Raw genomic sequence first — 17018 nt, 5'->3', positions numbered from 1 at the left:
ACTAAGCGTTTATCCTCTTTCATACAAGAAGTCCAGAAGCAGGTATTCCAGGGCTGTATGATAGGTCAACAAGGTCATCAGTCATGCAGGTTCCTTCTAGCTTTCTTCATCACTGTTGTTAGCACACAGTTCAATCCTAGAACACCCAAGATGGCTGCTGGAGTGCTAGCCATTATATCCTCATTCCAGGCAGGAAAAGGGAGATAGGAAAGGAACAAAAGGGCATGCATGAAAGCCCTGTCTGCCCCCTCCTCTCCTTTACGGGTCTTCTTGAAAGCCCATCTAAGTTCCATTTATAACCCATTAGCACTTGCCAATTGTAAAGGAGGGAGGTTAAGAAATGTCATCTTTTACCTGGGTACATTGCACCCTAAATAACATTGGAGTTATGGTAGGAATGAAGAATGGGAGAATGATATTGGGAGCAGAATTTTTCTAAGCACTGTATGGGAATACAACACACACACACACCCACACACACACACACACACACGGTATATATATATATATATATATATATATATATATATATATACACACACACACACACACATAGATATACATATACATATATGTGTGTGTATACATGTTACATATTGGTCCTAAGATTTATAAAGTGTTTCTGTTTCCTGCTTCTTTAAACTTTTCTGTACTTTCTAAATTTTCAGCAGTGTGTGTATATATTTATTTGACAACGAGGAATAAAACCACTACCCATCATCCCTCTTTTAGTTATCCACACGGGTGATTATTAGCCAGGCTCAGAGTCGTCTATGTTATACTACTTTCATGAAGATAGAGCAAAAATTCTTAAAACAGTGTTTGAACAAACTTAATATCAATTCAATTCAGTTACAGCAAACTCTACAGATTTTGCAGATATCACCCTTGGAAGGGGCTTGGAGTAGAAGCGGCAATCCACCAAGGAGCTGGAGAAAATCATAGCTTTATGCAACGCTAGTCCTTCGGCCCTGAGCCTCCACTGCCGCCGGCCCCCAGCTCATCTTGTCTGGGAGCGCCTCCCACACACAGTCTCCTGGATGCTGAAACCTAATGCCCTCTGGGGCTGCTGGGCGGCACGCCTGCCTGGAGCCTGCGGAACAGCAGGGGTGAGCCTGTGGGTCTGCCAGCAAGGCTCAGCCTTTGCCCAGCCTCTCGCAGGTGGCTCTGGTTATCTGTGAACTGGAGCTGTCCTCCTCAAGGAATTGCAAGGTAGGTCGGGGACACGGACGAGGCCCACAGTAAACCAAAGCCTGGGTCCAGGCATCCCGTCTCCTGCCACGGCCCCGGAAATATTTCAGGAGTGATTTACGGGCCAACACAGGGGCATGACTGGACTCACAGGGAGTCCCCTGCAAGACTTTCTCCCCATTTCATGCTTCTTGACAAGATTTTTAAGTAATATGTTGTCCAAGGCATGAGGAAAAGGTTTTAGAGAGGGGACTGTGGAAAAGCAAGGGTTGGTCTATTCAGTATGGAATTGAAGTATGGGTGGTTCCCTGACGAGATAGCCTAGACCCTCCTAGTGTATCTAGAATCCATTCTCCACTTAATCTTTGCTAAAGGAACACCAGTTTTATTTGGGGGCAGTAATGTGCTCAGTTGAAATATCTGATCTTTCAGGCTCACTTGCAGATTTACACAGGGACAGATAATAAAGTACAGGTAAATGTCCCTGCGAAGGCTGTCCATCCCTTAATAGAAGGCAAGGGCCCAAGAGAAGACTGCATTTGGGCCTCAGCCCCCACCCCCTTCTTCCTGCCTGGAATGAGGAGATGAGTGGGAATGGAGCAGCTGGCTCATGACTCTGGGAGGAAGAGCCTCACGCTAGGATGGCAGAGCAGGAAGCTGGAATGCTCTGAGGTCCTTTGGGAATTTCTTGACATCATCCCTGGACTCCCCACCTCCTGACTTCTTGTTATATGACAAACATAAAAGCCCAATTTGGGTAAGTCTGTTAACATGGGTTTCTGTTACACAGGAAGGCGAATATAATCCTAACTGATGCCTGAAGATTGCCAGAGGGCTGTGCCTTTTTGTGTGTTCGAAGCCTCGCCAACCAATATGCAGTTCCCGTCTTGGTTCTGTCCCTAGGCTCACTTCCTCTGGGATTAGAACCGGGTCAGCACGGGTCAGATCACCCCACTTATCAGGGAGGGAAACTGCGGCTGAATTCTCCCCGCAGAACTCACAGCTGGCCTGGGCGTGCATCTCAGCCTCGGCCGAGCTCTTCCTCCATTGTTCATCTGTATATATCACTCAGGGGGAAAGTGAAGAATTAAGTCTCATGAACTGCTCTCACTCCTCTCAAGGGAGAATATAGCATCCAGGAAAATGCTTCTTGGCTGAAAAGTCCCTGAGAATTAAAAACTTGATCTTCCCAAACCCAGGGATAGAATCTTCTCTCTCTCTGTTTCAAACCATTGATGGTATGAGACGGCTCCCCACTGATGGCTCCGTTGAACATGAATCTCAACCCTTTGGGATCTGTAAGGACTTAAGGCTTTTTAAGGAGGAAATGATGACTTGATGACTGTATCATCTGTCAGATTTTTCTCAGTTCAACCACCATCTTTTTGAGTGCCTACTATGTATTTATATAATCTTCACAAAATGGGCAAATGCTTTAAAAAATACCTGCAAAGGAACCTGATTAGAGATATTATCAATAATGCAAACATAAGAAACAATAAGAAAATGTTTGGAATGGGCTTTCTCCTCTTGGTTAAGCTCTTTCTTAGTTATATTATAAGGCAAAAGCAATGACAACTAATTGGATATGAAGCAATAAATCCCTGAAATATGTTTGACATTTATTATTGTTAATAAAGGTTATTGACCTAAGAGTTTTTACCTTGAGATATTAGCTAATGAGAGTAGAAAGCTAACCAATTAGTAAGCTATTTAAAAACTAAACATCTAGACCATGAACATAAACTTCCTTAATTATTTCATTGATGCTCAAAGTTATTACAATACTTACCCCAGTACTTCAGATTTCATTAAATGTAATGATAAACATATATGAGTCTTTTGGTCTTTCTTAGTAATTGCAAAACACAAAAATCCCACGTGGCCTTAGGAAAACCCTTGTTTTTTCTACCATGAAAAAAGACTGAAATAATGCACAAAAAAAATATGGCACAAAAAATATATGGTTATTGAAAGATGCATAGAAAACATTGCTGAAAATTTTAAGAAATAAATATTAATTGTAAAGCAACTATAAAAATTAATTTAAAAATAAATTTTAAAAGAAATAAATATTAAGGCAAAATATGCCTTATAGGAAGTTTGCTTTTTGTTTGATTAAAAGTATAGAGATTTCTAACATCTCAGTTAATAGAATTTGCTAGATTTTGTTTAAATACTAGAAACACAGGAGAAAGGACTATTTTTGAACCACTAAAGGAAAAACCTGTGAGAGAAGAGTAAATGATTTCCTTAAAAAGTGCTTTATTATTTAATTGTTAGTAATAATAACTATTAACTGGAATAAAAAGTGGAACCTGGGGCGATGTTAACAAAGATAGAAACACACCTGATAGACATTCACTCAACAGCAAAGAAGTTAAAGCCAGACGTGCACAAAAGGTGAAGTGTTATCACTGATGTTGTTAATTTTGTAAAACTAAGGCCTTTAAAGTGTAATAGAGTCTTTACATTACTTTGGAATGGGATATGGAGTGACCAGGAAGATCTTTCATATCACATAGAAGTTCTCCAGTTTTCTCAAAACAGTTGCTTAAGAGAGTTACCAGGCTTACAGATGGATCACATGTTTTTCTTATGCAGACAAATGTTCGATTTTTATTACCCTTCTCTGGGATGACAAATGTCTGTCAGATTTTTTTAATAAGCACTCTTGATCTGTCCCTTCAAGATAAAGGTGACGATTTATCGTCTCAAAAAATAAACTCACGCTAAGGAAAGAGCACTTGAAAACACATTTGGATGTTTCCATTGTTACACCATTTTGACTAAAGCCCTGCTTGTAACAACTTTAAATCTCTCGTATCCGTACACTTTAAAAAGAATTGGAAACAGAATTTTCTAACTTGTTTTAAAATTATTTAAATAAGAAAGTTCCATAAGTTTTGACTCCATGTTATTAAAATTATAAAAATATAATAAATTATTTTAAAAGTGTTTCTGCTTGCTTAAAAGAACAGACTTTGGGTACTATAGCAATTATGTGATGCTTATTGTATACTGCCTTATACTGTTGGTTGTCTTATACCTCATGGGGGTGCTCTTTTTCTTCTGACCTAACTGGAAGCTTGTTGTTTCTTATATGCATGTTCTCCTTTCCTGGCCTCTCCTCTCCGCTTTCTCCTTCCGCCTCGCCCTGGTGCCTACCATTGTTCTGCAGGTGCCTCATCCGTTAATGCAAACGTCAAGTTCAGGCCAGCAGGGACTGCCTGAGTCTTCTAGCCTACATTCTGAGACCTGTCTCTTGAACCTACTCTGATCCCCTGTTGTCCACAGGATAAAGTCTAGCTTCCACGTATCACCTTAGAGAAAAAACCCGAACGAACTTTTGGGCCAACCCAAGAGTAGCGATGTGCTTCTGCCTTACCTGGTTTCTATCAGACTCACCAAAACTGCCTCTCCTGATTCTGCTCTAGGCGCCTTCTTCCTCCCTACTTACTTGAGGTCTAGGTTTGCACTAAGACCCCACTCGGATCCCATTTCTTTCTTGCACCTCATTGGCCCTGGCCTCCGCAGTCCTCCCTGGGCTGCCCCTCCTGTGAGAGCTTTTCTCCAGCACTTATGTGCACAGTCAGGCACTATCAGCTCTTATCACGATGAGGATGTCCTGCTGCTCCAGCTGGACTGTCAGACCTGTGAGCACTGGGCTGTGAGCCTCTATAGAGCCTCAGTGCTGAGAACAGAGCCCTGTGAACAGCGGCACATGCTGCACCCAGGCCTCATGACTCACTGTGCATGACGGCTACTGTGTGCAGTGAGTGCTCATTGGTGACAGCGTGCCATCTGGGATCCTCACAGTGACCTGTCTTAATCTGTCACTTGTACACTTCGCTACGATGGGGGGAGAGGCCATGTGCCATGACCCTAGAATTCCTGCACCCTGCCCCCCACCAGCAGAGGGGACATGTGGGTTCAGAAGACGTGAGCTGCTCAACCTGTTCTGGGGACAGCTGCCTGCCCTGAGCCCAAGGAACCGAGGGCTGGATGCTGGCTCGTCCCTTGGGTAAGAGTTACTGTTGTTTGGGCCAAAATACATTTTAGTGACACCATGGGAGGTTTGGGTGCAGGAGGCATGCTTTAAAAAATACATGAGAATTTAAGGGTTTTTTTTTTTTTCCACCCCTGCTGGGGAAACATGTCCACATGTCTGGGATAATATTAGGGCTGTTTATTTTCCAAGGCTGACGTTTCCTTGGCCATCTAAGATTGCTGCTGGAGATAGAATGAGTGATATTTACTTTGGCACTCTTGGTCCAGAAGGGATTACCAGGGTAAGTAGGAGCACGTCTGGGTGACACAGACAGACAGACGTCCAGAAATATGTGGGCCATGCCAAACCAGGCCATCATCTGACCCACGGTTGTTTCTGGTGGCCCTTACACAAAGGAGACCAGTCAGAGGGGGACATTTCATGTGGGGGACTGATAGGTTCAAAATCTAATTTTAGGCATAGAATAAGAAACAGCTCTTCTAGTGGGGAGGTCTACTTTGGGGGAAGAAAGAAGGTCGGTAAGGGAACAGTCTTCCTTCTTAAAACAAAACCAAGCTCTTTGGAGCTTTGAGTGAGTGAAGGTGATCAGGAAGGGGAGGCACGGAAGAGGCCACTTTGCAAGCATCTCTTTACCTCTGGGCTTTGCCTCCCCTTTGAGTACAAAACTACCCCATTCTTCTGGTCAAAGGAATTGGACTCAGTACAATGAGGCAGGTTGAAATTCTAAAAGGGATTCGACCAAAATAATTTTTAAAAAGTAGAAGAGGATAAGAAAATAAGTACACAAACAGTTGCGATATCCAAATATAATTTATTGATGCTATACTAGAACTTGTGTTACCCTGTGCCTTCCCCCCAACCCCTTTGAAAATCCCTAGAAAAATCTCTCCTTTGTAGTGTTCAGGCTCTTCCTAAGCTGGAAGCCTTGGAAAACAGGTTTGTAAATGGCCGGTGGGGAAACAGGAGAATGATCAGTCTTGATGGGTCTCCAGCAGCAGGAAAAAAAAAAGCCATCCCACCTGGAGGATAGCCCCTAGCCATTGGGACCGACGGCTGCTGGCAAAGTCCAAAGGGGCTTTTAGACAGGGCTGCCCAAGAGGCTCATTCAGTCCCCTCTCCCCAGGCAGCACTGGGCATGCTCACCCCGCACTGTTCTGGTTCCTTGGATTACAACATGCATATGTCAAAATGTTAACCTTCACTGGTTTGGGGAGAGAGCCCAAGGAAACATCATTTTCCATTCGGCACCAGGGAGCCTGTTCTGGGCCCCAAAGAAGAACTCAGAGAGGCCCTGGGAGGTGGGTAGGACAGGTTAGGTCCTGCCCAGAACTAGACCCTCTCCTCCTGAAAACATGGTGATGCCAGGCTGTGGTGCAGGGGTATTAGCTAGGGACAGAATGGGGACTGGCTCCCCAGCTCTGCGTGAGGACAGAAGGAGCACCATGGAGCAGGCACTCATATGCTTAAGTGCAATTCACTCGATCGGTTCCAGCCTGTGGAACAGTGGGGAGAAATGACGAGCTAAGAAATTTAAGTAGCCAATCAGGCTTTGTGTCGTCCAGATTCCCACACTGCTGCAGGCTGAACTGAACTAAACAGACCTTGAAATATTCATAGCCTGGGGTAGGGGTGGGAGGACCACAGTGCAGAACAAATCTGGTCCCACGAATAAATCCAACCCCTGAATGTGCTTGGAACTCCTCCGCCAGCATCATCCTTCATTGTGGATAACCCTCCTCGGGTCCTTCTTATTGGCTGGGTTTGCTCTAAGCACTTTCCACAGGATAACTCATTTGTCTCCCCAGCTGCCCTGGGTGGTAGGTACTATGACTATCCTCACGTTGCCAGTGAGGAAAACGGAGACGCAGAAACGTTAAACAACTTGCCTCAGGGCATTCGGGGCAAAAACCCCATAGGGGACAGGGCTGGGGTTTGAACTCAAGCAGCCTAGCTCCAGTCTACTCTCAGCTATTGTTGAGACATTCACAGCTGTTGTTGCTATTCCTGGCCCTGACTGGCCCCTTTGCTAAAATTCACTCTTGGTGATGGGCCCCGATTCTCCCCCTGAAGTCCTTGGCATTTGTACCCCAAAGGACCTCACTACTGGGAGATATCTGAAATCTTGGCTTCCCTCACCCCTGAGGGCCACAGGCCTTGATGCACTGTTGTCGTGGCGGCATTTGCTCCTTTTGAGGTCCCCTCACCTTTGCCTGGTTAGTTCCCCCAGGGCACCCCACTTTCTCTCCTTGGCTCGCTGGGCAGGGCAAGCAAACAGCATCCACCAAGGGGCCTGTAGCAGAACAAACGGCAGCAGCCCCCGGGGCCTCTGAAGCTTCCGCTTAGCAGGCAGCCTGCAAGCCTCCGCAGGCAGCGCCCCTGGGGGGGGCTGCCATTCATCACCTGTCTGGCTGCAGGTGGCTTGGGAGCCCATGTGGGGTGGGGTCTGCTGGGATGAAGGGCGCTAGCTTTTTGGGAGCTGAGGGGGCAACTGGGAGGGGTTGGGGATGAGTGGGGCTGCTCTTGGACCCCTTCAGGCTGCTTCAGTGCCAACATCTTTGCTCCATTCTGATGTGGAAGGATGTCGTGTTTGCTTGTTTGCTATTTATACTGCAGGTGCTGTCTAGGGTTTTCTTTGAAGCAGTGGTAAACTCTGAGGCACGTAAGTACGTTTCTGGCTCATTGCTGTGCTCACACACATGGGTTCAGCTGATCCAAGGCCCATCCTTACCCCCCACCCCTCACTGCTTATGGACATGGGTCCTCCCTAAATCTGTACATTCCAGATACTACCACTCTCCCCGCGCTCCCCAGGAGCACACTCCTAAATACATGTAGAATCTGGCTCCTGCTTCCTTCCCTGAATAGGGAAATTTCATTTCAGCCTCTCTTAGGATTGGTCATGCCATTAGCCACGACCTTGTTCTCTTCCTGTTAGCGGATGTGACCCTCTAAATTCAGTGGCCGTTTTTAATCCTCCCTGACACACTTCCCATCTACCTCAACTCCAGGACAGGTCACCCACCTTCCGAGGAAGCAAACACCCCCTAGGCCTTCCTATAGCATAGTATCTAAACCATATCATATTTTTTTTCTAGTCAGTTTTATTGGAGTGCAATTTACACAGAGTAAAATATACCCTTTTTAGTGTACTGTTGTATGATTTTTGACAAACACAAATGATTGTGTAGCCATCACCACAATCAAGATACAGAACAGTACCATCACCCCAAAAGGTTCTCTCGTACACCTTTGCAGTCAACCACACCTCCCACCCCCAGCCTCTCACAACCACCAATCTGGATGGGCTTTATTGTTTCCCTTCTAGTTTACCTTTTCCAGAATGTCACATGAATGGAATCTGGAGCCTGGCTTCTTTCATTCAGCATAATCCTTTTGAGATACGTCCAAGTTGTTGCATGTATCTGAAATCCATTCCTTTTTAATGCCAGGTAGTATTCCAAAGTATGGATGTACCACAGTCTGTGTATCCATTTGTCAGCTGAAGGACATTTGGGTTGTTGCCCGTTTTAGACAATTATGAATAAAGCTGCTATAAACATTCATGTAGAGATTTTTATGTGGACATATGTTTTCATTTTTCTTGGGTAAATACCTAGGAATGGGATTTCTGAGTTGTAAGGTAAGCATATATTTAACTTTTAAGAAACGGCTGAACTGTCTTCCAAAGTGACTGTATTATTTTGCATTTCTACCAGTGTTGTGTGAAAGACCCAGTTGCTCCACACCCTCACCAGTATTAGGTACTGCCAGTTTCCCCAGCCCACCCTCCTCCATGCTAAAGATGTGCTACATGGTACTTTAATCATCTATTTCTGTGTTTCTTGAGCTCAAGTGGCAGCCTAGAAGGCAGGAGGTGGGATCTGTTTATTCCTACATTACCTACACAAACTACATCAGGGTAGGAGCTCAGTAAACCTTGAATGGATGAATGAATGAATGAACACTTTCCAGGTTGCTTGGAAGTTTCTAGAGGACAGAGCTATTGATGCTCCATCGCTCTCACCTGGAAAACTGTGATTTGACCACGTCCCCTCCAGTGATGGGGCCATACCTGGTCCACCTCTTCCTCACCCCTTCTTGAAGTCATGCCACCCACACAGTCCCCTCCTGGTCCCTTTCTCTTAGGGTGCTGCCCATGCATTAGCCTCATTCCTTTGAGAATAAACTGAATGTAGAGAGACCCTCCATTACCAGGTATGGCCAGTGGGTCCCCCAGAGGACGAGCTACTGGGGAGATATGAGGACTGTGGGATTAAGAGGGAACTATAATGAAGGACAGATGCTTCTGCCTGGAAAGTTCAAACCAAAGCCAAGGAGCTGGGTGAGGATATACTGATACCTCAGGGTGGACTGAGAGAGAGACAGCCCAGCAGCCTGATGACCCTGAATCCGCACATTCACCATGAGTCCTGTGAGTCATCCCACAGTGTGGCCACTGGGCTTCTTCAGTGAGATAAGCTGCTCATTGGAGGGTCTGAGCACAAACTGGGAGAGTGTGAGCAAATGCACTCCCAGAGAAAGAAGGAAGACAAGCAGAAGCACTATGTGACAGGGGACCAAGGCTGCAAGCGGGGGAGGGATTGCCTGCTAGAGCAGGCCTGGGTCCTCTGATCCACCCACACAACATCAGAGGGCAGCAGCCAATCAGGGCCCTGAGGGCCTGACTGCAGGATGCGGGGCCTAGCCTGGCAGCTGCAGTGCATCCTTCATCCTCTGCAGACTCTGCGGCTCTGCAGTCGCCTCAGTTCAGAGTTACACATTCTGGGACAATGGAGGAGTCTACTGATACGGAAGATCAGCCCTTCAGTAGGTGTAGACACCGGGGAGCTGAATGGAACTCTCCTGAAGGATCTTTTCAGGAGGGCATGGGGGCAAGCAGAGGGATGCTGAGGACTGCTGTCCTGCAGGAGGGTAGAAATGTCAGAGAAACAAAACAAAGAGTAACTCTCCAGAGTCAAGGGCTTTTCGATCCCCTTGTGCAGGCTCCAAGGGTCAGAGGCCACCCGGGTGCCAGAGAAATTAAGCAGAGAAGAGAGCAGTTAAACCTTCAGAGGTGGGGCGGCTGTGAGTTCAGGGTGACCTGCTGAAGTAAGGAGGCTGAGTACTGATGTGTGGTCCCGGTAAAGGCTGGGCAACTGATGGTCAAGAAGAAAAGAGACGTAGAGATCATCTATTCCAAATTCCCTCTCCTAGAGATGAAGAATCTGATGTCTAGGGTGGGGAAGGGACTTGGCCCTGGTCACATGACTAACGTAATAGCGATAAAACTGGAACCTAGGTCTCTGGACTCTTAGAAGAGAGTTTTGAATCCAGAAACCTGCCTGTTCATCAGGAAAATCCAGTATAGAAAACTTCTCTTAAAGAGCAAAAAGCTAAAAATAGGAAGCAAAACGCATTTGAGCTCAGATCTGTTTGGACTGGTTCATTCCTACCCCAAATACCTGCTCTTGTGTAGCCTCTGGCTACAGGGGTTTAAGCCTGCGAGTGTGGTGCAAGGGGAGAATTTCTGCTTCTTCAGAGGACATTGCTAGCTGTTCCTGGAAATATTTAGGCCCAGATTTGCCAGAAAGCAGGCAACCATGTGGGGTTGTTTCTAGTTTAGGGCATGGCAGAAGGGGGGTGGGTTATGGGTTGAGGGAGGAGACTGTCCCTGCCACATGCTTCAGGAATCTTCCCTCTCACTGACAGTTGTACAGTGACTCAGGGAGGCAGCTGGTGGTGGAGGAGGAGGATCTGCTCACACATAAAAGGCTAAGAGTGACCTGAAGCCAAACCACACAATCGCTCGCAATTACCTTACGTTTCTTTAAATTATCTACACCATGACCTGGACATGTCCCCTCTTCTGCCACGATTTTCCCTAAAGTTGTGGACCTTTAATGACCTCAAGACAGATCTAACATAGTTATTTGTTTTCTGGAGAACTCCCCCCCTGCCCCCACCGTCCCGCCCCACGTCGAGCACTTTCTTGTTCTATAAACCCTACTGAAGGGACAGGCTCAAGCTGCCATATTTGTCCCATGTGACTCCACTTCCCACCCCCCCACCCCCAGCTACAGCTGATTGGACCAGAATCAGATCCTGTCTCAATGTTGAACTATTGGCTGGTGTAGGGGAGGAAACCTTTTCCCCTTTTCCCTTCTTGGTTCTTTGGCTGGTCTATTAATTAAATTGACACAAGACAGATTAACAGGAGAAAAAACACACTATAATTCTGTATGTACAGGAGCTCATAGAAATATGAGACACAAAGAAGGGACCAAAGCAGGCAGCTTTTATACCTTTTAGACAAAGAAACAATAAATTTGTGAGGAATTGACAAGACAAAGAAGTTTGGGATTGGGGTAGTAAATTGATGAAGAAGTAACAAAGTTTGTTCGTACAGGTTCCCCTGCTGTCCCAAAGTAGAGCATTCCTATGAAACCTTTCATAAACGGAAATGGTATAAAGCAAAGAAGCCACTACCTTAGGACATATCTTGCTAACGAATACACAAAATAAATGGAGATAAGGCACAGATGCTTACAGACACAGTTCAAAGCTACGGCAGCTTGATTCCAAGATGCTGAATGTACTTCTTGGGGGAGGAGCTTGGCGGTACCACTCTTGCCATTCGGGGTGAACGCTGCCTCTATAACAGCCCACTGCAAAACAATTGCTGAATGCTGTTTTTGCTTTTCACACACTTTTTTGTTTTGTTTTGTTTTGCTGTACGCAGGCCTCTCACTGCTGTGGCGTCTCCCGTTGCACAGCACAGGCTCCGGACGCGCAGGCCCAGCGGCCATGCTCACGGGCCCAACCGCTCCGCGGCATGTGGGATCTTCCCGGACCGGGGCACGAACCCGTGTCCCCTGCATCAGCAGGCGGACTCTCAACCACTGCGCCACCAGGGAAGCCCTCACACATTTTTATAAAAGCGAAAATCTTCTTCATATTTCTTCCAGTTAGCAAAAACAGATGCAAATGTGGGTCTTTCGTAAAAGTGAAGTGGCGTAAAGCGAACTTTCCAAAAGTAGAGGATACCTGTATAGGCTTCTCAGCTCTAAATTCCCTGTCTCTGGTAATAAGGATGCCTTCTGTCTCCCGGAACAGGGAAGGTACCTTTCATATGGGAGATTTATTTCTGCTTTCAGCGAGCAAAGGAGGGTCAGAGTGTCCTTCTTGCACTGGCTGCTGAAGTAACTTTAATTCAAAATAATCAATATGTCAAAGTGGCATATGGGGGGCAGCTTGCCCTGAACCCCATCGCTGGTCAATAACCAATCAGATTCACCCTCTGAATCTGAATTTAAAGTACAGAGCCAGAACTCAATCGGAATTCAGATTATTGTGGGGACTTCACCCACAAACCACAGGCTGAAGGTATCAGGAAGCAGAGAAGCTTCTTGAATAAGCTGCAGAGAGGAAAGTGGCACCCATTGTAAATAGACAAGATGCCGTGGAGGCCTCAGAGGAAGAGAATCAAAGAGACTGTCTACCTTGAGCTCTAAGAGCTCGGATTTCCCAGATCCAATTTCCAAGAGACCGGGCTTTATTTCCATGAGCTGCACTGTAACCTTATAATAATTACCTCCTTTATTTTGGCTTGCACGAGTGCTTTTCCATTCTTTGCATCCAGTAAACTCATCCTAAGATGCCTTTATCTTCATGTCATCTGACTTCACATATTATTAAAATGATCATTCCCAAATCTCCAAGGGATGGCCCTGGAGTTGGTGGTGGTGTCTAAGTCTCTACAGCTCCCATGACAATTGTCTTGGCAGAATGAAAGACCATTAAGAAGCTGAGTGAGGAGAGAAAGGAGGAAAGTTCCACTTCTATAACTGCATAAAAAGTTTCCTAGAGAAAATGAGCCCGGAAGCCAAAAGAGGGCATCTAGTTAGTGATGGAAAGTGTCTTCCATCGACTTGGCTTGGTCCCTTCATTCATTCTGTAAACATTTATTGTGCACAAATGTGGGCCTGACCCTGGGTCTGGTGCTGAGGAAACAGAGAAATAAAGACACAGTTTCTTCTCAGAGTTTAGTGAGGGAGGCAAACGTGCTAGCACTTGGTTGGTTGGTTCTGCAACTAAGCCTTTGTTAGGGTCTGTCTTCTGTGAGAGTTATTTCTCTCTGTGTCTGTCTTGTCTATGAGATGAACAGTCCAGAAAGAACAGGGACCCTTGGTTATCAACTCTCTCCCCTACCAAGACTTGTGCAGAGCCCGGCACCCAGGAAGTGATTGGAGAATTGACTACAGGGTCTGGGATGTGGGTTGAACTGTATGGCTCCTCGATGGCCACTGATGGTGACCCTGGCCCTGACCTGCTAATCTTGGAAATCTGTGCTCCTGGGTCACAAAAGGACACTTCAGAGGGGTGAGGAAGGTGGTTAAAACCACTCAAATCCATGTTGGGGAAAGAACTCAAAATACATGCCCTCTGGGTGTGGGTGAGTGGTATTCTAGAGAGGTCCCCCGGGACATACAGATAAAGCCACTCATCTGGGAGATAAAGCCAGTAGCAAAACCAGTTGTTCCAAAGCTCATTGGATGCTCTAAGTTTTCTAAGGGAGTCACCAGGCTTAAGAATCTAATGGGTTGTAGTGAGATTCAGAGATATTCCCAGAACTAAAATGTCATTGAGAACTGAATGTATGCTTTATGACCTGTATACATGAGGAATGAGTTAGCAGAAATGGGGTAGCTTTCATGGTGTCCAGGCAAACAAAATCCAGTGAACATGAGTGTTTCTAACTCTGGCAGGAGGTGAGGGAGCCCTGAACAACCCCCATGGGTACCCGGACTCGTTGGCAGGAATTCTTCTAGAGCGGAGACGTAGGTACCTGGATCCTGTGGCATGTATGTTACCATTAAAAGCATAAACCAACCTCCTGCCCCCACATTCTGCCTCAATACCATCCAAACAACTGATTCCAGGCTGTTTGGGAGCAACGTTTCTCAAGACAGTTCCGATTTACCATCAATCTCTTAGGAGGTTAGCTGGCATGAGTTAGTCCTCTAGTGCATCTAAATGTGACAGCATCACCTCCAGGCAGAGAGAGCAGGACATTTTGTATTCAACACAGCATGAAACCAAGTATCCTAACAGCCCCAGCAGCCTAATATCTCATGCAGAAATGGTGCATCATGTCACCAAGCCACAAACAAACTCAAGATTGACAAACGTGGAATGGCAGGGGGAAAGCTGCAAAAGTGATTTGATAACAGGCAGTTCCCTCAATAAGCTCTCAAGGTGCTGAGACTGGGTCTCATGTATTTACCAATACAGCTCACATATTTTTAATTCGTTAGAGATTCAAGTTTAACTAAATTGCTAAGGACCTGTAGACTGTCCTTCTCTTCTGAAGCTTCTGCTTTCAGCATCACCTACCACCCCACATGCTGGCGAAATCTAAATTTAGACATCTCCTTCAACTATGTCAGTAATCACAGGGGCTAGACTCACTTGATAGGGGGGATATTATAAGTGAAGTCAAGAAAGAACACATCATTAAAAATGTTCAGGGCCAGCAAAATGCCTTTGAAATGGCTTGCTTTTTAGCTGGGAATGTGAAATAGCATAGCGGCATGATGCCTGCATTAGGAAGATAATAGAAATGTAATGCTATTCCCTATGCCACTTTTAAAGCCCTGGGCAACTCTGGGCTCCAACAAATTAACAGACAGATGTTCTTTTCTTTAAGAAAATAAGATTTATTGGCGAAATGGAAAGCACGTCGCATTTCCTAGTCGGTCACCTCATCCACCCCTTTAACAACTCATCTACTACTAACTGTGGGGTTCTTTCCTTCTGATAAAACCTAGGTCCTTCTTTCCCCTTTAAGTCTGACAATCAAGCCGTCAGCACTGCCATGGGAGCTGAGAGTGAGTGTTTCCATCTCTAAAACCTGGTACATTTTGTTCTAAACCAGATTCCGAGAAGGTCTGAGTAGGAAGCCATACTGTGAAGAGCCCCAGCTCCAGCAACCCCGGGAGAGCGTACAGGAGGAGGGCCCACCTCTGATCAAATGTAGGCTGACCCTAAAAATTTTTATATGGTTGTATTATAGTTATAGGATCACACTAGGAGCATACTTACAAGGCACTTTCTTTGTGTGAGAGGTATGATAAAGAATTCTCCAGGGAGACTCATCAAAGACCAAACCAAAGTTTCCTTAGGAAGGACAGCCCCTCACAACAAAAAAAATATTTGGCTAAAATGTCAATAAGTATCAAGGTCGAGAAACCCCAGAGTAGATGATCTCTAAGTTACCTTCAAGCTATAAGAATATCTACACTTCTGCATGAGTATTAAAAACTCACATAAGCATGTGTAATTAGGACCCCCTGTGTTCGATGGCAAGGCCCAAGGCACTTATCTCAAGTACAAGGAGGGCATCCTGCTTCTGTCCCTACCTCCTGGGGTTCACCTTCCAAGCTAAGCAGACCCAGGGCCATCTGTTGCCATCTTATCTGTCACCCCAGCATCGGCAGAACATTCATCGTCAAAGAAGGCATTTTCAGTTAGAGAAGCTTGATGGGGGTAGGGACAGAGTCCATGACGGCATCACTCCATCAGTCTGCTAGGTTAACACTTGTCACTGGACTTTTCTCACTGCCAGATTTCCCTCATTATCTGGTAAACTCTGTTCCTGTCTGTCAGCCATGCCTGCCAGGGACCCAGGAGTGCAATCTTACTTCACTGTCTCATGTCCATTTCTTCCCCCCTTTAGGACTAGGATCTACCAGCTCTAAAGACTCACCTTCCCCTGAGCTGGGGACTCAAGCTCTTCACTTCTCCCTGGAGACTTGGATTCACAGTCCTAAAGAGAGCATCAAGACTCAAGCTGTGAGCTGGGATTTAGAATGCAAGGAAATGTTTAATGCGAATATCAATGGCACATGTGGTGCCACTTCTCCCTCCTGCACTCATGGCAGACATCAATAATCAATCACAAAACTTTTCCCATTTGAACTGGAGCATGGCTAAACACAGCAAAGGTAGGGGAATGAGAACTTCAACTAGATTGTAAGTTCCATGAGGGCAAGGACATGGTCTGTTCCATTCACTAGTCTATCCTCAGAATACACAGGAGTGGCCTAATAAAAGTTTGTTGAATGAACGAAGAGCCTCCCAGCTCATGGTTTCCCTAAGATGCACACTGCCTGCTTGGCTCCGGGGGTGAATGGACTCTAATCTGTAGCTCATGGTCTAGGCTAATGCTGGATAAAGCAGCCCTGGGGAAGGAAGGGAAGGAAGGAGGAAAGGTGATTTAGTGAGCAATACTCTCTGGAAAAAAAGGGGACTGTGGGAATGATGGTTTCCATTATTTCCAAAAGAGGGATAATAGGTGTAAGCGAGAGCTTTGAAAGAATCTGGTACTTGTGTAGCTTCCCCACATATATTATTTTTTATTATCCCTTTCCTGTGGTGATTAGAGAGCTTAGGTATTTTAAGCTATCATTTAGTGAGTGCTATGCTCTAACAGCTTTATAAACGTTAACCCACTAGACAATCACAAAAGGTCGGTTCTCTTTTCACCCCCTTTTCTCAGAAACCAAGGCTCAGAGTGATTAATTACATGCCCAGATGCACTGCTAGTGGGGGACTCAGCTCAGATTCATAAGTAGGCCAGTGTGCTTGCAAAGCCAATACCACAAATCCTTCAAACAGAAAGAGTCCGAGTGCTTGTGTTTGGTGGCTGCAGGGTGGGAGAAGAGGGTGTTCTGGCTCTCTGCCAAGTTTGAGGAGAGAGAAACCCCAAGGGAGGGAGTGGCAGGGGAGCAGCTGAGGGCCTGAGACCTTAGGGAAG

The 17018-nt window shown here is 45.8% G+C and overlaps 1 protein-coding gene across 2 annotated transcripts in view; it reads left to right on the top strand.

Annotated features, from left to right (window-relative positions):
* Positions 1 to 3023, top strand: part of KCNC4 (potassium voltage-gated channel subfamily C member 4) — a 49559-nt gene extending 46536 nt beyond the window's left edge. Inside the window, exons 4-5 of one of the 2 annotated variants that reach the window (XR_004485199.2) lie at positions 853 to 1212; positions 1982 to 3023. Coding sequence is in view for 1 of the 2 variants with exons in the window: in XM_033434951.2 (XP_033290842.1) it covers positions 853 to 908 (56 nt within the window). In the remaining variant the exon portion in view is untranslated. Of the gene's footprint in view, positions 1 to 852 lie in introns of both variants that reach the window. The other variant, XM_033434951.2, reaches the window with a different exon arrangement.
* The last annotated feature ends 13995 nt before the right edge of the window (positions 3024 to 17018 follow it).

The sequence above is a fragment of the Orcinus orca genome, chromosome 1 (assembly GCF_937001465.1).
Source record: "Orcinus orca chromosome 1, mOrcOrc1.1, whole genome shotgun sequence".
In the NCBI taxonomy this organism is placed as follows: Eukaryota; Metazoa; Chordata; class Mammalia; order Artiodactyla; family Delphinidae; genus Orcinus; species Orcinus orca.
The sequence above is the reverse complement of the archived record's forward strand: the minus strand, read 5'-3'. Positions and strand labels throughout refer to the sequence as shown.